At 32.5% G+C, this 22,854-nt stretch overlaps 1 protein-coding gene across 2 annotated transcripts in view; it reads left to right on the top strand.

Moving 5' to 3' along the window:
- LOC145334138 (uncharacterized) overlaps positions 1 to 16,251 on the top strand; it is a 121,920-nt gene extending 105,669 nt beyond the window's left edge. For both annotated transcript variants that reach the window (XM_080179441.1, XM_080179440.1), the window contains 10 exons: positions 1,235 to 1,352; positions 1,681 to 1,815; positions 2,309 to 2,352; positions 2,977 to 3,647; positions 3,762 to 4,058; positions 9,045 to 9,106; positions 11,765 to 11,831; positions 12,221 to 12,303; positions 14,575 to 14,891; positions 15,120 to 16,251. In XM_080179441.1, the coding sequence (XP_080035567.1) occupies positions 1,235 to 1,352; positions 1,681 to 1,815; positions 2,309 to 2,352; positions 2,977 to 3,647; positions 3,762 to 4,058; positions 9,045 to 9,106; positions 11,765 to 11,831; positions 12,221 to 12,303; positions 14,575 to 14,891; positions 15,120 to 15,723 (2,398 nt within the window). In that variant the 3' untranslated portion in view covers positions 15,724 to 16,251. The remainder of the gene's footprint in view (positions 1 to 1,234; positions 1,353 to 1,680; positions 1,816 to 2,308; positions 2,353 to 2,976; positions 3,648 to 3,761; positions 4,059 to 9,044; positions 9,107 to 11,764; positions 11,832 to 12,220; positions 12,304 to 14,574; positions 14,892 to 15,119) is intronic.
- Positions 16,252 to 22,854: the final 6,603 nt, after the last annotated feature.

Below are 22,854 nucleotides of genomic sequence, written 5' to 3' on the forward strand. Positions count from 1 at the left end.
TATCCATTATTGCCCCATTTTCCACAGCATTTATTACAAAACTAATTAATTATGTAACTAACTTTTTTTTTATTAAAAAAGGTTTTTTAAACAAAGTATCGAAGAAAACGTGAATATCTTGGCTGCTATCATAGATAACGAGCTTGAATTATTTGTGAATATTTCTCCGAGTATTTAACATCTTTACTTTACTTTGTCTGTCTGACTGTCTGTCTAAATTGTTATTTTTATGCTACTATTTAAAATTGGCTTCTGACTTTTCTTATAAAATAAGATTCTCATTATAAAAAAGCATCATTCATATGACCTGCTTACCAGCCATTTGAAAAATTGTTTTATATAATACTATGATAGAGCCCCTAGCATCTAGAGGCTCTGTGTTAAAAGGGGTAAGGTAATGCCCGAAAAATAGCTTAAAACCATCCCGGGACCTATGTGAAGCTTCCCTCAAAAACTTAACAACTTTTTAATGATAGTTGTAACTAATGGATGTTTTGATTCTTGTATTTTCTGTGAGTGCAATATTAAAGTTAATAAAAATGTCTAGACTTCAAATAACAAAGTTCATGCCAATTCCCTTGCTAACCATCAAACTATCTATCTAGCTATCCTACTATCTATCTATCTATACTACTATCTATCTATCTATCTGGCTGGCTGGCTAAAAAGTTATTAATAAATAACTTTCAAGACTTGTTTGTAAGTTTTAATTAGCAATAAAAAGTACAGGAAAAGGTACTTAATTATTATCTATTTGTCTATCTATCTATCTGTTACTAAACTATTAATCTATAATTATAGTTTTCCATGTATTCTAAATGTCCTATATACCTATACTAGCGGCTACGCCCCCTAAAAGCCTCTAGGGGCACTTAAGGTAGGAGGGGGAAAAGTCGACCTCATCCCATTTTAAATTTGAGTTTCAAAAGAGTAAATAAATATTTTTTGGGGGGGAGGGGGGTTAAGACACCCTCCCCAAAAATAGTTTAAAACCTTCCCAGGACCTATAAGAAGCTTCACTGTAAAGGAACAATATCGGTTCAGCGGTTAGCGAGATCCTTCGGGACAGACAAAAAATGCTTACTACTTTATATAATAGGATATCCAACTATAAATTTATCCAGTAATGTATTTTTATTATATATATATATCCATTAGTGCAGTGTATGTATTAATTCATTATCTATTTAGTATTTATCTATCTTTCCATCTAACATATATTTATCTATTTTAGTTTACTGCCTCAGTTGTCTATAGCCCGTGCAGACCCGCTATCCCAAGTATTTTCTCTGAAATGGAATAATCATCGAAGCAACATGATCAATGTGTTTGAACGCTTACTGTCCACCGAGGTAATGTATTGGTTAGGGGCGCAGCTACTACACAATTAGGGTCTGTCCATACGTCCTTCTAGACCCGTGGATTACTTATTATGTATTTTTTGTTATTAATTTATGTTAAAATTTTAATTTTACAATAGTTTAGTTTCAGTCAGTCTGTATGTCTATCTTTCTCTCAGTAAATTATTAATTTTTCTAATATTTTCAAAGTTCCCAAGGTTTATCCCTCTAGAGTTATAGCTTTAATTTTTTGTGGCCAATCTTATGGTTCAAATAAAAATTTATTAATTATGACCGTTTGTCGGTCCTTGACCGTTTTATGACCATTTTTACTATTTAGGCATTCTGTGATGTGACACTGGCCTGTGAGGGTGGTTCAATAAAATGCCATAGAATAGTTCTCTCTGCATCTTCAGTTTATTTTGAGAAATTATTTCTGGAGAACACGTGTGACCATCCTATAGTCTTCCTCAAGGTAGGTTAATCTTGTATGGTGTCTTTAAAAAAGAGGCCATAACTGAAATAATTTCACTTATAATTTTATCGTTTTAATTAGAAAAAAAGGGAAATAAAATTCTTTCAGTTTTTTTTCAATTATCTTAATAATAAAGTTGATTTTTGTCTGTTAATATATCTCTAACCAATTAACTGAGTTTGTTCTTCGTTGTAGAGCAACTTCACAGAGGTCTTACAATGTTTTAGACTGTTTTTAGCCCCCCTAGCTCGATCCTCCTTAAAATATAGAGCCTCTAAGTATAATGCGACCACAAATGGTATCATATAACATAAAGTATGAAGCTAAAGATCTCAGAACACACTGGTCCGAATTGGATGAACTTTCATTAAAGCTTTATTGATGTCTTTGGATGCCTTTAGGCTATTTTTCTAACCTCCTCCGCACTCCCCCAGAGTCTATGGTCGAAAGAACTAGTAATATAAAAAAAAACTAATATTTAATTTGATTCTAGGATGTGAAAGAGCATCAAATGAGAGCAATAATCGAGTATATGTACAGGAAAGGCGCAAACTCATGGATTATTTGTATTAATAATCTCTGAAACTATTTAAGAACACGTTCTTGTTATATTTTTAATATTTTTTCCAAAAAATATTAATTTTTATTTTAAGGATCGAAAGGGATTAGACAATGGACGATAAATTAGTGTACATATCACATGATAATACACAAAATTACCCCCTTCTTTAGATTACAATTAGAGGTTAAAAACGTTTGGACAGTCAGCTTTATGAACCAACCAATCAAAATTCATTAATAGTCCTCAAAGTTGTTGAGCTAACGAATAGAAAATTTTGGGGACTATTGTAATAAACAGCCCATTGTTCCCTTCCTTCCTGTTTTTATTTGGTATTTTATTCATTACTATTTTTGATATTTTAAATATTATATAACTGTTTTATTTACGATTTTTTTAGATAAAATATTAAATTCTAAATATATTTGATCTTGAAATAATTACCTACTTACTTGGTCAAGGACTTTTTACATTATTAAAAAAAAATATTTAATTTTTTGTTTAATATTTGAAGTATATTATATTAAAAACATTATTTTGTCATTAAAGATCATCTTATTAAACACGCTAAAGAAATAAGCTTGAATTTGCGCTTTACCTATCAGGGGCGATGTGAACATATCCCAAGAAGAGCTGCCGGCTTTATTGCGCGTTGCTGAGCTGCTGCGCGTGAAGGGCATGCAGGAGGAGCCATCCGCGCTTCTCTCTCGCTCCAGTCGCGATCATGATTCGCGCAGCAGTCGGGTGAGCCTCAAGGAAGGCGGTATGTCATCATCAACCTGCACGACGCCTACTCCAGGCAGCGCTACAATCAAACCACCGGGCACACCTGAACCCAATCGGTCATCAACCCCGCGGTCAAGGGATGCGGATCGGGAGCGCTCATCCCCGACACCCACTACCCGCTCCTCATCCCCGATGCTCCATCACCCGCTGAATGGCGGAGGACGGTCACTTGACCGCCAGATGAGCGGCAACCGTAGCCGCACTCCACCCCTGCTCCCCGGCATACCACACCTCCCGCCAAACGTAAGCAGCACCAGTTCTCTTCTGCCCCGCCCGCCCTCAGCTTCAACCATTCCTGTCAGCGGTCTGCCGCCCAATTTTAGGCCCTTTTTAACGCCGCCCGGCGGGCATGGTGGGCATGGTGGCGGACCACAAGGCACAACTGCGCCGTTCCCTATGTGGCCCCTGCCAGGTCTGTTCCCCGGACATCCTGCAGCCCTGTTTAATCCTGTCAGGGATATGCAGGATATTAAACCACTTAGTCCAGGTGAGCATACATTGATAGATAGATGGCTTAATATAGATATATAGATAATTATAGATAATATTTAATTCTTTTTTTATGTTTCTATATAGTTATTTTATCATATATTTTTTTCAGTAACAAAGGATCGCAGTAAACTCGGCGATAAAGGCGACATGCCGCCATTGATGCCCCGTGAAAACGGCGACAAAGATGGCTATGAACGACACAACGGCGATCACATGGATCCTTACGGGCCTGACGGGCCGCTGGGCCATCACAAGTCGCCTAAAATGCCGCCGTACCCGAACAGCGGTAAAAACGGCGGAGCTGGCGATATCGCGGGCTATGTGCCCACCCAGAGGTTGGAGTGGAAGCGGTACAAACAGTACACTCGGTCAGACATTATGGCTGCAATTGAAGAGGTTAAGAAAGGTAAGATTATTTTAGTTGCAGAGCTTCTATATAAATCAGCGATTAGCAAGATCTTTTGTTACAGACACAAAGACAGACAAACACCCTGATACTTTTATATAAGGATTAATACTTATTCCAGAAGGAGTACAACAAAATTAGGGTATATATTATCCAAAAAATCGCTTAAACTAAGCAAATTATTGCTGTACAAAAAATCTAAATAATTAGAATTTGTTTAGTCTGAAAAATACTTGTTTTTTCACCCTTTTCCCTAATGATATTTTATAAATTGGCATATTTACAAAAACTGATTGATTGATATGTTGAAAATTAAACTAAACAAGGGCAATTATGTTCATCAGTAAAGCAGAAATAATTAAAAGATTTAAAAGGCAGTCATTATCTTTAAAAATTATAAGGACTTTTTTTTTATAAATCTCCCTATGAACAAAGAATTTCTTTTTTTACCTACCCTACATGAACATACATGAAGGGGGGAGGGTAAAAATTAAAAATTCATTTGGGGGGGGGGGGGTAATCTTTATATCATATATTGTAAGGACGTCCAAGCTTTTTAATATTTTTTTGGGGGGGGTTTGTAAAAATATTAACTTCAATATTTTGTGGGTACCTCCGAATTTATTTGGAGGGGATAATCATCCCATTACTCCCCCCCCCTAAGACAGACAGACAGACTGACATACCCTAGTTATATAGCAGCCACTCGCTCTGTCTGAACGTGCAATGCTACACAGTGTATTGGGTTACAGAGTTATGTCTCAACAGTTTTCTAAATTTGATACTTTTTATACAACATTTAAGCCTTTTTTCATTTTTTAAAAATTTTAACATTAAATCTTTCTATCTTATTGGCTAGTATGACATTTATTTGAAATGTAATTTTCCATGAGTACCCAAAGTTTTAAGTCAATAAGAATGAGATATCTGTTTATAAAACTTTGGGTACCAGTTATATTGAAATATTTGTTGCAGTTGTTTCTTGAATTAAGCAATAAAAACACGCCAAACCTTTCCGAAATAAAACTAGTATGACAAAAAAATTTTTTTGGCAGAGTTCAAAGTTGCATGATGGGTTGGAAATTTATCATTATTGATTCCATTTTGGATTACAGACGTACTGACATACGGACAGACGGACACACAAAATATGTGACTCACGATTAACATGGAGTTAGAGAGAGAGAGAGAGAGAGAAAGAGAGAGAGAGAGAGAGAGTTTAAGTCAAGTTTTGCCAATTTAGATTTGAAAGGGCATAGCAGGGAAATATCCTCCCCGTAAGTATAAAAGCTTATGAAAATAATACTATTATCAATCTGGGTATATTTCTCCATTATCTATCTGTATCTATGTAGAACAACATAATTATGTATCTAATTAGGACAGACCATATTTTGCCCTGAATTTAAATGTCTAGTCGGTTTTTTAAACATGTCTCACACTTTTGTAATAGGCAGATAGATAGATAGATGGATGGATGGATGGATAATTTGGTGAGAAAAAGGGAGAGGGGGACAAAATTTGCTACCCACATATTTTAGTTAAGCTAGCGGGGACGGGGGAGGGGGGTTGGAGAGAACAATGGCAAAAACATTAATCTACAAACTTATTTCCCCTCAATTACAAACAATCATCAACGGCAAAATATAAAACTGAATAATTGTGGCAATTTTTATTCTATTGTCCTCTCCCTTTATCCCTGAGATGAATTGTATATTGACTGCAGGGCAAGGCATTAAGTTATGCAGCTTGCCAGGGAACCAGGGATAGGATAATGCAAGAAAAAATAATCTGATCTCCTATTGCAAACGAATTAGTTATATTATACCAATTTGGTACATCAACAAATTTTTTTTTGTATACCTTTATCTTTATACAACTAGGCAAAAAATGCACAATTCTTTCTAGAATTAATTTACATTGTTCAAAATTTTATTGTTTTTAAAAATTTTTACTTTTTATTCAGATTATATTTAAACATAGCTTGCTATCTATTCTGTATGCATCTTTCTATCTATCTGCTTGTCCATATTTCTATCTATCTATCTGTCTCTCTATCTATTTGGCTATATATCTTTCTATCTATCTATCTGTCTGTCTATCTATCTTTCAGCACCCACATAAAAATTATGTAAAATGTCAAAGTGCATTTACCCAATTTGCTAGTTTGTGTGTGTGTGTGTGTGTGTGTGTGTGTGTGTGTGTGTGTGTGTATGTGCGTGCATTTGTCGGTTGTTGTGTGGGACTAATAATGTCTGAAATTTCATAGAACATTAAACAAGAATTAAATGATAAAAATGACTAACTATCTATCTATTTATCTAACTATTCATCAATCTAATTATCTATCTACCAATGAACAGATCTTTCTACTTTTCTAAATATTCTTATTTCTAATTCTATTTGACTATCTATCTATCTGTCCACCTGTCTGTCTATCTACTATATTAATCTATGGGATGCATAAACATTCGTCTGACAATCTTAATATGCACACATTTCAAATTTAGCTCTAAAATTATTCAATTTAAAATAACATGAATTTTTTGTATTTTTCAGTACAACTTAGCCAAAATGTCAAAAACAACTGTTTATTTTTTTTGTCTATTTATCTAATTATTATCTATAATCTATCAGTCTATTTATCTATTGATTATTCATCTATGTATCTAGCAATCTATTCCATCTATCCTATGTATTAAATCTACCCTTTGGTCCATCTATTTATCAATCTATTCAACACATTAGTTATTGGGATAAAGCTATGTTGATTTCAATTTAAAAATATTTTTTTTTGTAATATAAGGTATAGAAAAAGAAAAAATTTTGACTTTTAGAAAAACTTGATTTTTACCTTATATAATCTATTAATTCAATGCGTTATGAAAAAGCAAAAATCTTTTGATAAAAAAAACATCTGTTTTATTGATAATTTTATAATTTGTATTAAAAACATTTGAAAAATCAAAAAAGGAACGATAATGTCTTTTTTAAAGCATAGCTACTAACAAAATAGTTCCATTAAAACTTCTTTTAGTAGCACAGCTACTCTATAGCTGCAATATAATGCGACAACCTAAACCTAACAACCTCAAAACTTAAATTTATGTTGCATAACATTGTATAAATATTCATTGCTGGGGTGTTTATGGCTATAATTGTTCTCCTTGCTTCGCCCCTAGAGGTCTCTAGGGGCACTTAAGGAGGGGGGAGGGTCTCCCCCCAACCCCATTTTTAATTTAAAAATTTATTATTTTATCTATTTAAAAAAAAATTTGGGAGAGGAGGTAATTTTTTCTAGGGGCGATTTCTCTTGGGAAAGAGGTGGTAACCTTCCTCAAAATAGTAATAAATCTTCCCGGGACCTATGAGAAGCTACCATGTTAAGGAGAACCCGATCTGTTCATCGGTTAGCGAGATCCTTCAGTACAAACAGACAGACAGGCATTGTTCTACTTTGTATTATAGATTGCTGCGCTACTTATAAAGATAATTATGCTTGTATAAAAATAAATATGTGTATAAGCTGCTGATTTTTACCAATGATAAGATTGTTACACCTGTATAATTGTGTCAGGGAAATAAAGGAATAAGACAAGGGCCGATAAATTGATGTACATCCCCAATGATGATACACAAAATTACTCTTTCTGTAGATTACAATTCGTGGTTGAAAAATTTGAACGCTCAACTTGATGAATCAACCAATTAAAATTCACTAAAGTCCCCGAAGTTGTTAAACTTAAAACTTTGGGGACTAGTGTAATAAACAGTTCATATCCCCTCTCTCTCTCTAATAGGGTATACTGGGTTAATATTAAAATAAAGTATTATAATGGTCTTCAAAGTTTTTAAACACGTTACATTATTAGTTGGCTTTAAAAACTTTGGGTACTTTTATCAATGTGATATTAACTACGATTAGGGGTTGCTTCATACATTTTTAGAAATGACTAAATAAGTATGAAAAAATATCTACTATTTCAATTCAAATAACAATTAAGGTTTATATAGAAAAAAAGATTTTTATCTATAATTTAAATACTTAATTGTAGTATTAAAACTTTCATTTTTTTGTAAAAAAAAAGAAAAAATAATATTAATAGTAATCTTAAAAGTGGTATTATCTTTTAGCGAAGCTACTCAATAAATATGATTTGTCGTACCGACTGAATAACTTAACTTTATTAAACACTGTATCAAAATTGCTGTGAATCTCTACTATTTTAAATCCTTTCCTTGACTTTTACTATATTACAGTCTACTGTTTGTTTTACATTTAAATATTGACAGCTTGTTGATGTTTTGCTTTTAATTGTCCTTGTTTTTAGTTATTTGTACAGAAAAGATTTTATACATTTCCTCTCTCTCTCTTTCTCTCTCTTCTTTCTTTCTCTCTCTCTTTCTCTCTCTTCTTTCTTTCTCTCTCTCTTTCTCTCTCTCTCTCTCTCTCTCTCTCTCTCTCTCTCTCTCTCTCTCTCTCTCTCTCTCTCTTTTCTTTCTTTCTATCTCTTTCTATGTATGTATGTATCTATCGCCCTTAGTTTTCTAAAATTGCGTGATTTGTGAAAAAAAGGAATTATTGATTTTTTTGCGATTTTTAAAGGTCTTGCATGTTTTCTCTCTCTCTCCTTGTATCTCCTCTATCTCTCTCTTTCTCATTTTCTATCTCCCTCTTTATCTCTTTCACTTTCTTTCTTCTTTGAAGTCAGGAAATCGAGAAAAAAAACTATGATTAAATTTTTAATATTCATAGAATTTTTAAAAAGTTTAAAAGCTATCACATAAATGAAAAATATAATTAAAAATCAATATTAGTAGAGAATTAAATATGACCAAACTGCGCATTATAGATAAAAGACCATATATAATTTGTTAATACTGCTGTTATGTCAGAAGTTTGACATAATTATACAAGCCTAGGTCCATAAATAAATGCATACCACACTGAAAGGTTTGAAAATAATAAAACAATTCTTTTTTTAGGAAAATCAGCTCTGCAAGTCAGTAAGAAATTTAACATTCCCAGCAGAACTTTATACGATAAGGTAAAACTTTAGATAGATAGATAGATTGATAGATAGATAAATAGATTGATAGATTAGTTGAAAAATAGATAGATGGATAGATCGACTTATAGTTAGCTAGATATATTGGTAGATTAGTAGTTTATTGAATTAATTAAACAAATGGAGCAAATTGCCTTTTGCTTTTTTTGTAGCGACTTGGCTGTATTTACATTTCAAATACCCAAATTGAAAGTTGGTACAGGGTTCCAATCCCGTTGGTACAAAGAGCTCGTGCCCCCTCTATTTTATTACTAAAATCTTACTAAAAATTCGTGTACCTTGATGATATAGTTTCGATACTATGCATTTATTAAATATTTTTTTCCATTATTTTATCCTCACGGCTGGTTTTTTATTAAATGAATAAGTTAGGGTACAATGTTTGGCACTTTCGATATAAGTAAATGATAATGAAAAACCCATAGAATACGATAATACCTTCAGAAAAATCGATAAAAATAGTTTTCATACTAAATTTTGATTTTTAAATTTTTTTTCTTAAATGTCATAGCAGAAGATGCAAAATGTCGTCTTAGTTTTTGAGGGTTTTCATATTCTCTGAAATCTAAATTATCAAAATATTTTTTTTGGTAAATGATTATATGATATATGTCAAACATTTTATCAGAAAAAAAATATTTAAAATTATAAAGTAGAAACCTGAATAATTTTTCTTGTGGAAATACTTTTCTTTAATTTTGATAAACATATGACTGCTAGCATGAAGATGTTTGTACTGCCAATACACGTTGGGTTTTATTTAAAGAATTTCTTTAAAATGTTGTTTTTTTACCTTGTATACCAATAACGCAAATTGCTATCAGAAAACCCCCGTACCCCCCAATCGACCAAGACTTGCCTACGGCCCGATCTTTTAGGATTGCTTTGTAATTCACATTTTTGAAAGTCTTTCAACAGTATACACAGCAAATGCTCTCTTTTTTAACTAACTTTCCGAATAATATACCTAAAGCATTTGAATTAACAAAGGATATGCTAATATTTTTACCATTCAAGTTTATTTAATATTCTAACAAATAGTGCAACCCTCCAAGTTATGGCTACTTTTCATGAACATATGATCTAAAGAATAAGCTCTGACGCAATGTCATATAAGGATATTATAATATTCATTAAAAAAATTGTTATTTTTGCATATATGTTACATTTTACAGTATTTTGTGGCTCAAAAGAAAGACAATTAAAATTTATTTCATATTATATAGTTTAAATTGCATAAGATAACCTAGAAATAGTAAAAAAGTCCCTTTCTTTTTTTGTCGTAAAACAGAAATTAACAAAGATTTTTATTAAAAAACACCTTAGTGTAAAAATTAAAAATTTTAAATATGGTCACAAAAAGATTCAATTAGTTTATTAAATGTTTCATTTTCAGCAAATTACGATTAATCTCTATTACAAAGAATAAAGTGTAAAAAGATATTCTCGTTATAATTTTAAGCAACTTAAAATGCATTTTAATACCTTTTAATGATTTATTTTTTAAAACATCATTTTATAAAATGTTATTGATTTTTAAAGTTATATATTAGAATGATTTTAAATTTTGTTAACAGTTTGTTTTAAATGTAGAAAATTGGTAATTCTAAACATTCAAAAAATGATTTTATTAAATTTTCATCACTTAAATTGCATGTTTGATGAAATTTTCAACTGATAATTCAAGAAAAATCGTTTAAGTTTTATTATATTTTACTTTGAAATGTTAAAAAATATAATTATTGTCAAAAATGTGGAAGTTATACTTTCCTCAAAAAAAGACCTAAAACATGCAAATTAACACGTGTAATGAGATTTCTTTTCTTTCAGGTTTAATTTTAAGTAATTATTGATATTTTTTGTAAAAAGGATTTTATATAAAAAGTTTTAAAACTCGAGTTATGTAGTGGTTCTAAAAAAGGTTGCAAATTTATGCAATTTTCTTGCAAAAAAAATTTTCTAGGATTTTAAAAATAGCATAGGGTGTTATTAGACGTACTTACAGATACAATTGCTAAGTCATTTTGGCCAAACACTAAAATAAAGTTTTGACATCTGAGGGACCATACGTGTCCTAGGTAAAAAAGATAGGAATAACCACTGGGAGATAACAACAACTATATCCATTATTTTATCCTAGGTAAAAAATATGGGAATAACCACTGGGAGATAACAACAACTATATCCATTATTTTATTCTAGGTAAAAAAAGATGGAAATAACCACTAGGAGATAACAACAACTATATCCATTTTTTTATCCTAGGTAAAAAAGATGGGAATAACCACTGGGAGACACTAACAACTATATCCATTATTTTATCCTAGGTAAAAAAGATGGGAATAGCCACTGGGAGACACTAACAACTATATCCATTATTTTATCCTAGGTAAAAAAGAAGGGAATAACCACTGGGAGACACTAACAACTATATCCATTATTTTATCCTAGGTAAAAATGAAGGGAATAACCACTGGTAGATAACAACAACTATATCCATTATTTTATCCTAGGTAAAAAAGAAGGGAAAAACCACTGGGAGATAACAACAACTATATCCATTATTTTATCCTAGGTAAAAAAGAAGGGAATAACCACTGGGAGATAACAACAACTATATCCATTATTTTATCCTAGGTAAAAAAGATGGGAATAACCACTGGGAGACAACAACAACGAAAATCTATGGGCAGCAACTTTAATGGTAAGGAAATTTTAAAAATAACTGCTCGGTGGTCTTCCTTCAATGTACCCAGTCGAGCATAGAAACCCTCCAACTTATTTTAAAATAAATAGAAATAAGGGAGTTGGGTAGTTTTTTTGTTTGCCACTCCAGGTTAGGTTAGGTAATATTGGACATATTCATAATACTAGGTAGCACCACAGGGTTAGGGCATTATGTTAATACATCTATTTCAAAACATAGATTATGGGGGGAGGGGTTTATTGCTTAGCTTTATGTGTTTAAGGACTTTTAGACAAAGGTCAAAAATCAAAATTTTATACAATTAACTGTACCTTGCATTTTTATGGTTTCACTCATTATATTATAAAGCAAAGTTTTATATCATTAGGACAATTCTATTTTTTCAGCATACACCGCGGCGTTCCCAGGAATGAATATGATGTCACCCCTCTCCAGGCTTGACTCTATCAATCTAGACAATCCATATAAGGTAAATAGATAAATATGTAGATAGGTAGATAGATAGTGCCTGTAAAAAATTACACCATATTGGCCTACCATTGGTCAATCAAGATGTATATTGGCCTGCCATTGATAATTTAGTCTAATTATAATTGGCCTATCATTGGTCATTTGTATTGCATGACGTCATTTTTTGGTGCCACTTTCCGCTATCTCGATGACTCGATGGATAGATAGGTAGATTGATAGATTAAAAGATAGATTTATAGATAGATTTGGAGAGTTGCTTATTCTATTCTATTACAGACGATTGACAAAAACATTGTCAGACAGACAAACATAAATGTACACATTTTTAACAATTTATACCTATATGAATACATAGATAGATAACAAATAATCTATTTTTGATTATTCGCTATCACAATAACCACAAAAAAATGCTTACATAAAAAATGAATATTTTGGTATATTTGTATTTCTTTAGTAGCGCAGCTACTCTATATTTAGGATATGTTTCTACGTCTGTTCGTCTGAATTGGCTGACGTTTTTTTTGTGAAATTAACTTTATTATATCAAAGCTTACTGTTGCTACGTTACTAATAGATAGAATTGTCCTTTTTTAATGTAAATTTTGTTATCTTTTGTTTACATTGCCAACCTAGCTCAGACCCAACCTAGCTCAGACCGTAAACAAACCAACAGCAAACTTGTGAGGAGCGCAGCTGATATACAATTAGTATCAGTATGTATGTCAATACAATTAATCATTACTGATATATGATCTGAAAAGTAAAAATTGATTGAAAACCGAATAAAAGATTCCTAAATATTAAATAGATATCTATCTGAAAAAGTAATAAAACTTTTAGTTTCCACAGATAGATTCTTAGGTGTCTAGAAAGATAGCTAAAATGTTGCTAAAAATATAACTAGATAGATAGATAGATATCTAGAAAGATAGATAAAATGTTGCTAAAAAGATAAATAAATAGATAGATAGATAGAAAGATAGCTAAAATTGTTGCTAAAAAAGAGTGGAGAAGCCATAAAATTTACCATAGTTTAGGAAATTATCTACTTTATGCGGTTTCCTTATTCAGCTACCATACAATACAGCCAAGAAAAAGGTTTCCTTATTCAGCTACCATACAATACAGCCAAGATAAACCCCAATGATATAGCTTAAGTGGCTCTATCTGATAGAATAGACTCCATTTTACAATTCCAAAAATGCTAAAGCAATTTAACATACAGACAGACGAACAAACACTAGCTTGTAATTAGTTTCGATACAAAAATACAAACGTTCTTTTTGTTTTAATGACAATTTGCTGAGATATCAAATAACTTTTTTGTATATATGTAAATATACAAACTCGGAAAGAGTGATCTATATTCGGAAATTTTAATCTTCATATATGTAGTTTATTTTACTACCTTATTTCTCGGGAATCCTAAAGGTGAAGGCAGTGGACTACAAATTAATGTAATTAACTCTTCTGTAGTTCAAGAGTATTGGTTAAAAAGTTTAGAACACTGCTAGTTTGACAAAAAGTTTTTAAGCCAACAAATGGGATAACGTGATTATAAAACTTTGGGAACCAGTAATGAAATTTACATTCCATTGTCCTCTCCCTCCCTGAATTGTAAAGAAACATAATCTTGACCTGATTAGAAAATACTGAAATAACATCCCTCTCCCAGCCTATATTCAAATTAACCTTAACCTTCACAAACATTAAAGTTTAGGATAGATAAATAGATAGCTGGATGGACCGATAGATAGATAAATAGATGGATAGCTAGCTAGCTAGATGGATAGCTAGCTAGCCAGATGGATAGCTAGATAGCAGGGCCCTGGGTGGATCGATCGATAGATAGATACATGGATTGATAGCTAGATAGTCAGACAAATTTTGAAATCCATAAGAACGTACAAACACTATTTATACAGTAGCTTCGCTTCTGAAAAAAAATAAAAACATTTATAGAAATATCATTGTTTCATTATTGGAAAAATTAAATATTCAAAAGTCTATTGACTTAAAATGTTATGCTATTGATATTATTGAGTACCTTTTCCTTAAAGCACCAAAAAACGGTTAAAATAACATCATGCAATACAAATGACCAGTGACAGGACAATATACAAACTTTAATTACCAATAGTAGGCCAGTATAGATATTAATTGACCAATGGTAGGACAGTAAGACGTCATTTTTAAAGGCACTTCCTGTTTGATATATAGATAGATACGTAATTAAAGATATATAAATAAATCCATGGTTTTTTAGGACCTTATGGAGCGCATGCGCGAAGCGCGTGATGAAGAGGACCGCGATAGCCGCGAGAGTGAGGGCCTTCCCGCCGCAGGTCCCCTCTCCCACCACCCGCACTCTGGAAATGCACCCCCGCCATTCAGCATTCTCTCCCCCCAGATGCTGAACATGATGGACAGAATGAAGGCGGATCTGCCGCCGCGGCCCCACTCTGTGGGCGAGGGGCGACAGAGCAGCGGGGAGGGCGAAAGGACTAGCGGTGACGGCGGGGATACTAGCCCCATGAATTTGAGCAGCGAGAGGGAGGATAAACAACGGGCTTCGGAGGGAAGGTGAGTAAAACATTTTTTTTATGTTTAATATCGCAGTTACTTTATAATTATGGATTGCCCATAAGTACGTAGACAAGGAGAAAAATCTGAAAAAGGCTGTATCCTCCATTTTGATCAACGAATACTTGACTATATTATTTTTCATCAAAACTACCGTTTCCCTTTTTTATTTTTTCACTACTTCATATATTTTTTTTTTATAAATTAATAATTTTTTTCCTTTTTCAGTATCCCCCAATCCCCCAGCCCTGGATCTACTGAGCTCACCTCCCCCTCCAACCCGCACACTTCTCCATCAGGCGGCGACTACCGCCACTCCCGCCGCTCACCACCACCTCATCCTGCACCGATCGACATCCGCGCCCAATTTCTTGCCGACCTGCGGCACAACCTAAGTATGTCCGCACATTCGCCGCACTCCCTGCACCACCACCCCATGGTTTCCGCGCATCTTCCGCACGCAGCACGCGGTCTAGTTGCTCCCGCGTATCACCATCGCCGCCACCGAAGTGATTCGCCGATTCATGCTGATGAAACAGAAGACGAGCGGGGTGTGAGTATTGATGAACGAGCTGATAATGAGGACACACGAGCTTCGTCCCCTGATGATAATGACCGTGGTTCAACATCAACACCCAATAATGGTCATGATTTGAGCAGTAAATCACCTGTGGCAGATTCGTTGCCGCCAAGAAAACGGCGGCTGTCAGGAAGCTTGGCTGCTGATAGTTCTACTGGCGCTGCTGCCAAACTTGGAGCTCCAGGATTGAATGGATTACACGGGCTGGGCCATCCGGAGGATAGTCAGCCATCCGCTACTCAGGTCAACTGACACACATTCAACGGTCATGACCGCCAATACAACAATCCCGGTCATCACCCTGCACCTCCTCCCCACCATGTAGCTGACTATCATCACCCGCACGTCCAGCAAGCACCACAGGATTCATATGACAACACCCGACCTCCACCAATGCCCTATCCTCCGCAAATGGAGGGTCCAGAACGGGAGGTAGTTTACCCCAATTTACCTCCAAGAAGGGTTGTTACTGTTAATGATGGTAACAACAGGGGGGTAGGAGGTGGACCATCACCCCAGTATTCGTTACAGGACGACTATGAACGCCCGCTAAATCTTAGGGTAGTAAGGGGCCACAACCCTCATGAGACATCATGTAATTAATAACAAAAGAAAATCCGCAAATTTTCAGAAAAAATCTTCTACAAAAAATGGGAAAATTTGTCAAATGTAAATCTAAATTTGAAAAAATTGCTCTACAGAAATGAAATCTATATATGATGCACACGATTGTTTAAACAAATAAACAATATCAATGTTTTAGAAGTAAAGACAGAAAAATTAAATGTTGAAAAATGTATGAAAATTCAAAATATATAGAGAAATAATCTGATATAAAATTTCATGTATATAACTACAATAGATTCTAGCTATTGTAAAAGATGTCAATTTTGTAATATTTAAGACTGATGAAAAATAACCTATTTAAATTGAAAGACTTATTATATGACTTGCTTATTACAATTAGTAAAGGTCTCATTCCAAAATAATTGAAATAAAATATTTATATATTTGTAAATGTATGTATATAAGTTGCATAAAAATTAAAAATTTTATATTAATATGCTTAAAACAATAATATTAATTAAAGTTTGATAATTGTTTATCAAGGCTTTATAGGCAGAAACAAAAGACTGAAAACTTAATAAATTGAAATAAAACTATGTAAATTTTTAACAAGAAAAATAATATCTAAATACCTTAACTAATTAGAGAAATTAAATTTCAATTAAACTTTTAAAATGTGAAACATTTGATGTAAAATATATTTAGTAAAGTTTGTGTAAAATGTAGTTTAAACCCCAATAATATAAAGGAAATAAGTAGTGTATATTAAATTTGATTTTCACTGAAAGTTTTAGTCAAAATATTCAGACTGATTTGTTAACCAATAACCTGATTTATGTAAAATATCTTTTGAAATAGTCATAATTTTTATCATATAAGACTGATTAATTTAATATTCAAAGAAACTTATTGAAAATAGTCATAACTTTAATTAAAAGACTGAATAATACAAAAAATATAATATAATAGCCAATTATTGAAAAATTAAGACTGAAAAAAATATCTTTTATCTCATTTTTAAAATAAAAATAATAGTTATATATATTTCTGTGATTTTGAGTTTAGTTATAAATGTCAATAATGTGTAGTTTATATATGTTTCATGTATGTAATAATGTATTTTTAAAAATGTTACACATATTAAAGTTATCATAAAAGGTTAAATTTAAAGATAACATAATGATTAAAGTAAAATTTCTGAAATGTACCAAATTCAACCTTTGATGACTTTTAATATGTGGCTTATAAGACTGATTCAAATATTATAAGACTGATGAATAACTTGTTATCTTAAATAACCTATCACAATTCTAAAGACTGAATGATTAGATGAATAGTTTATATAATAAAGTATAATTATAAATAGAAAATTATTTTGAGCTTAAAACTTACCATTTTTATTAACATTTGCTTAATATTTAGACATATAAATAGTTTTTTTTTTTAAACCAACATAAGTTTTAATAATATTTATACACATTCCTAATGTTTTTTTTTTACCTGAATTTAAAATTAAACTTCCTTTTTTGGTATGTTTTTTTTTTAATACGAAAACTTTTTTTTAAAATTGTGTTGTTTCGCTAGAAAAAAATGCTAGTCGAATAAAAATGATGAAAAATTCCTGGTGAGTAATTTTTATAACTGCAAAAATACCAAAATTCAGTTTTTAGATTGGACCTTTTTTTTCATTTCTGGTGATTTTTTTGCTTTCATCAATTAATTTTTGTTTTTTTTTCCCCAACCCTTACAGCACAGAATTACCCCAATGTAGCCCCCAAATTATAAATTTTAGCAGCTAATTTTTTTGTTGCTTATTTTTGTCGCACTTTTTATGTTTTTGCAAAAAAAATCTTTTTGTTTATTATTTTTTTTTTCATAATCTTTTGCTCATTACAGAGTGTGGCAATTTTTTTGGCTTGTTTTTTCAAACCTGTGTGTATTTTTTTATTGTTATTAATGTTTAATTTCTGGATGAATTGTAAGTAATGGTGAAAATATAAATTGTAGATGGATATATGATATATATCTATCTATGTTATTAATTAATAAATATAGTTTTTTGTGTATAAATGTCTTATATAGATAGATACAAATACATAGTTGTATTTTCAAAAAAAGTTTTTTCTTTCTTTCTTTTAGCATCATAGCAACTCTATAACTATAGATATGTACATACGTAAGTTAAATAGACAAGAATGAAAATCGAAGATTTTTACTTGGATAAAGTGATGCTCGTAGCGGGCTAAATTAATTTCCCCCCATCACCTAAGTAGATGAACGAACTGCTCAATGAGATCCATGTTAGAAGCCTAAATTGACTGCATTATTTCCCCTGTCATAACATCCACGTATATTCTATAATATCCATCTTTTCATCCTTATAATAAAGTAACAGGGTGTCTGTATGTTTGTACCGAAGGATCTCGGTAACCGCTGAACTAATCGGGGTCTCCTTTGCAGGGTAGCTTCGGGTACATGGCAGATTTACCACTAGCAAAAATACAGAGGCAATACTGTCATTAACACAGCGATTTAAAGTCATAAACACAGTTTTACTGTCAAATTCACACCTGCATTTTTTAGGGGTATGACACAATTTTGCTGTCAATTATACACCTACATATTGACAATAATACATCCATTTAATTTATGATTTGTCAATTATACATCTACTTTTTGACAAAAATACATCTATTAAATTTATACTTATTTATACTCAATATTTAATCCTTATAATAAAGTATTATTATATTATTATTATTATTATTTAATAAAGTAACAGGGTGTTTGTGTGTTTGTATCGAAGTATCTCGCTAACCGCTGAACCGATCGGGTTCTCCTTAACAGGGTAGATTCTCACATGACCCGGGAAGGTTTATAACTATTTTGGGGGAGGGTACCACCACCCTCGCTAGAGAAATTAAATATTTTTAATTTCTCGATTTTAGAAAGAGAGTTCAACGAAAAATAAACGTCAAACGCAAAATAGCCATATTTTAAATATAAGAAAAAACATTTAAAGTCCCACTAGAGGCCTCTAGGGGCGTAGCCGCTAGTAATAATATAACACAGTTAAGAGGTTGAAATCATATTTATAAAAGCAGAAATATAATCTATGATTATGGTTTTGTCCCAATAAAAAAGGTAATGTATAATTTCATTTCCCCAGCTTGGTAATGATATCATAATGGCCGATATGATTTTTGTAATGTACCATTCCACTTTCAAAAGAGGCGAAACTGGAATGGTACATTCATGTTTACATGTCCCGGGAAGGTTTATAGCCTTTTTGTGGAAGGTATACCACCAAGAGAAAACGTACCAATAAAAATTACCGTTGATCGTTGATTGTCCACTTTTCATTTTAATTTTAAAATAAAAAAGTAAAAAAATATTTTTCAGGGGTGATTTCTCTTTCGAGGGTGAAGGTAAACTCACTAAGATATATAAGTTGGAAAGAATTTTAATGTTAGAGGGAGATTTGAAATCTGCATCAAATTTTGAGGATTTTTTATAAAATTCTTTTTTTGTATAATTCTTTATCTAAAAGCGGAAATACAATTTAAGTTAATAATAATAATAATAATAAGAACTTTTATTCAATAACTCTTTCAACCCTGTTATGAGATAATCACATAGACATTTTAATTATTACATTATGACATGGCGATTTAATAAATCAGTATATTCATATTTATCTAATAATTATACAGTTTTAATTATTACGGGTGAACATTGCTTGATTAATTTGGATAAACTAGGTGATTTCTCTTTGGCGGCCCAGGTGAGGCAGAGCCGCTGCTGGCTGGACTGTGATTGGTGTTGGTACCACTTTAGCCTGCCGGTACCGCCAATTGGCGGATTAAATAAGTTATCCGCTGCGTGGTTCCACTGCTTTAAATCTGCTGCAAGCTCGCCTTCTCCGCTGCTTCTGCTACGCCTCCGCATCCCCGACTCTCCATAACAACCTTTACAACAATGTTAATACGTGGCCGATCAACGAGTTGATCGGCTAGCGGTTAGTCGGGCAGAGGATAATCAGGGCTTTAGTGGGCGTCTCAACTATAATTGTGATCAATGGACATACTGTGTGACTACAAGATAAGAATAAAAAAAAAGAGTAAAGTAAAGAAAAAGAACAAAAGAAAAAATGAAAAAATGAAAGGATCGGTTTTAGGTTAAAGTTAAGATTTTTTTAATTTAAGTTTTAAGATTCAAGTGAATATTTTAACATTAGTTTCTACATTAGGAGTAAATCCAACAGTTTTTCGAGGAGCTTTCCTCTGCCGGATTAAATAAATTAGATTTGATAAGTTAATTTGAAAAGAATTATGGAATTAAAATATCTAAGATATCTAAGAGAAAGAAAAATTGTACAAAGAAATCGAAAGAAGATTTGAGTTTAATTTAGGATTAATTTAGAATTTGATTAAATAAATAAATGTCGGAAAGGGAATTGAAAATTAATGGAAAATTTGCTTTGATTTTTGATTTTGACGGCAGAGGTCAGCCCCTTGTAAGGAACTTATTTTGACGTAACATCTAATTCCAGGGATGTAGGTACGTGGATTGGACTCTAAGGACACAATGTAATCCCGACAGGAGGCTATGGCCGCAGGGAATCTCGCACTTAGTCCATACTGATAACAAAAATACAATCAAAAACTTCGTCATTTGAGGTTTACAGTTAAAGGTATCAAGAAAATTTAAAGAAAATTTCAAGGAAAATTTCAAGGAAAAAATTTCAAGGAAAAAATTTCATTGTATGTCCCTGACTCCCTGTAAAAAAGACTTATGTTCCGGACAAAACTTGAGGGCTAAGACAAAAAAGGCAAAAACTTTCAAGGATGAAGAAACTGATAAAAACTGGTAAAAAACTGATGCCTTGTCAGTTATGTGTCAAGGGTTGATGAAAAGCTGTCATTTTTTAAGATTTGAGAGTTGAAATTACTAAGAATACCATTTCCCGCCTCACAAATGAAAGAAAGGATAAGGATAAGAATAAACGAAAAGAATTGACTTGTTAAACTGCTTTTAGGTGGTGATTATGAATATGAGTATGATGTCATGTGTGTCTTTCTGTAAAATCAATAATATCGATAATATACAAGGTGTTAATATTAATAATAAACATACTATTGGTCGAACTAGATGGTATTTAAAATATGAAGGAATGCTTTCCTTTTAAACTCTAGGTATGTAGGAATGGTTTTTAAATTTTCTGGTAAAGAATTCCATATTCTTGGAAAATAATGAAGTGGGGAGTTAAATATAAAATTCCTATTAGTTTGATCTATTGTGAAATCATACCTAAATCTAGTTTCGTAACCATGTATCGAGTTACGGGTGTTCCATGTGTTGTCAAATACTTTTGGTTGGAGATTGTTTTTATATTTATACATAAATAAAAGGACATCATAGTCCATTTGTTTTTTAATTGGTAATATTTCCAACTGTTTGAATAGAATCCTTGACGGAGTCCGACGTGGTTTTTTTAATATTATGCGACAACACTCTTTTTGAAGCTTTAATATAGGCTCAAGTAAAATGTTTGGAACAGCCGTAAATACTATTAAGCAGTAACCTATTATTGATTTTACATAGGACGAATAAAGCAGTTTAAGATGTCTTGAATCTAATAGATTTTTCATTTGTTTTAGCGAGAATACTATCCTTAGTAACCGTTTATGCATCATATTAAAATGAATCTTAAAGGACAGCTTTTCATCCACCTGGACACCCAGGTGTCTTGCTGCACGTTCACTAGGCTCCTCCCTACTTAATGATATATGATCTAGCTTGCTGATTTTTTCTGGAAGGTTTTCTCCTTCATGATTTGTGTTAATATATACTGGGAACTGAGCGATAAGATTTCTTTCCTCTTCTGTAAAGTTTTGCTTTGGTGATTGAAATAAAACTACTTTGGTTTTTTTGCTGTTAATAATTAAACGATTGCTATTATACCAATCTGTGATCTGGGGAAGAGTAGTTTCAATCTTATTAAACAGTTCCCGTATATTATTTGCAGTTATCAACACAAAAGTGTCATCTGCAAATAAGCTCAGAAGTGCATCCCTAGTGGCAGAGTCTAGATCATTTACCATAAGGAGGAAGAGTAATACGCCAAGTGTCGAGCCCTGGAGAACACCTATAACAATATAAAGAATATCAGAAAATTCTCCCCCAAAAGCCACCTGTTGAGCCCTACCCTCAAAGTAACTCTCAAACCATCGCAAGACCACTCCACGGCAGCCATAATGCTCAAGTTTTTTCAACAGTATTGTACGATCAACTAAGTCAAAACATTTTTTTATATCTATTAATATCCCGGCGCACACTTTCTTTTCAGAAAGTGCGGCCGTGATACGATTGACAAGATCAAGAACATTATGTGCCGTGGAGATATTAGGTCTGAAACCAAACTGCCGTGGGGAAAAAAAAGATCTTTCATCCAGGAAGGTATATAGTGTCCTATACATAATCTTTTCTAAGGGTTTGCTGAACGTATTAATAATTGAAACCCCCCTCCATGCCTCTAAGCTACTTACTGGCCCTGATTTGTAAACAACGACATTTTTGCTTATTTTCATTTCTGAGGGAAAAATTCCCTTTGAAAAACTAAGATTATATATATGGGTAAGCGGCTTACAGATGTTGGCGGCGCATTGAACCAAAAGTTTGCATGATATATCATTCACATCCTTTGCAGTTTTAGGTATGCAACTCGTTATCGCATTAAATACCTGGAGTTCATCCAGGGGAGGAACGAATACACTATCGTTTATTGGGGGGGGTAAATAATCACGAAAATCCTTG

This window comes from Acartia tonsa, chromosome 12, assembly GCF_053477335.1.
Source record: "Acartia tonsa isolate MP-2025a chromosome 12, ASM5347733v1, whole genome shotgun sequence".
NCBI lineage: Eukaryota > Metazoa > Arthropoda > Copepoda > Calanoida > Acartiidae > Acartia > Acartia tonsa.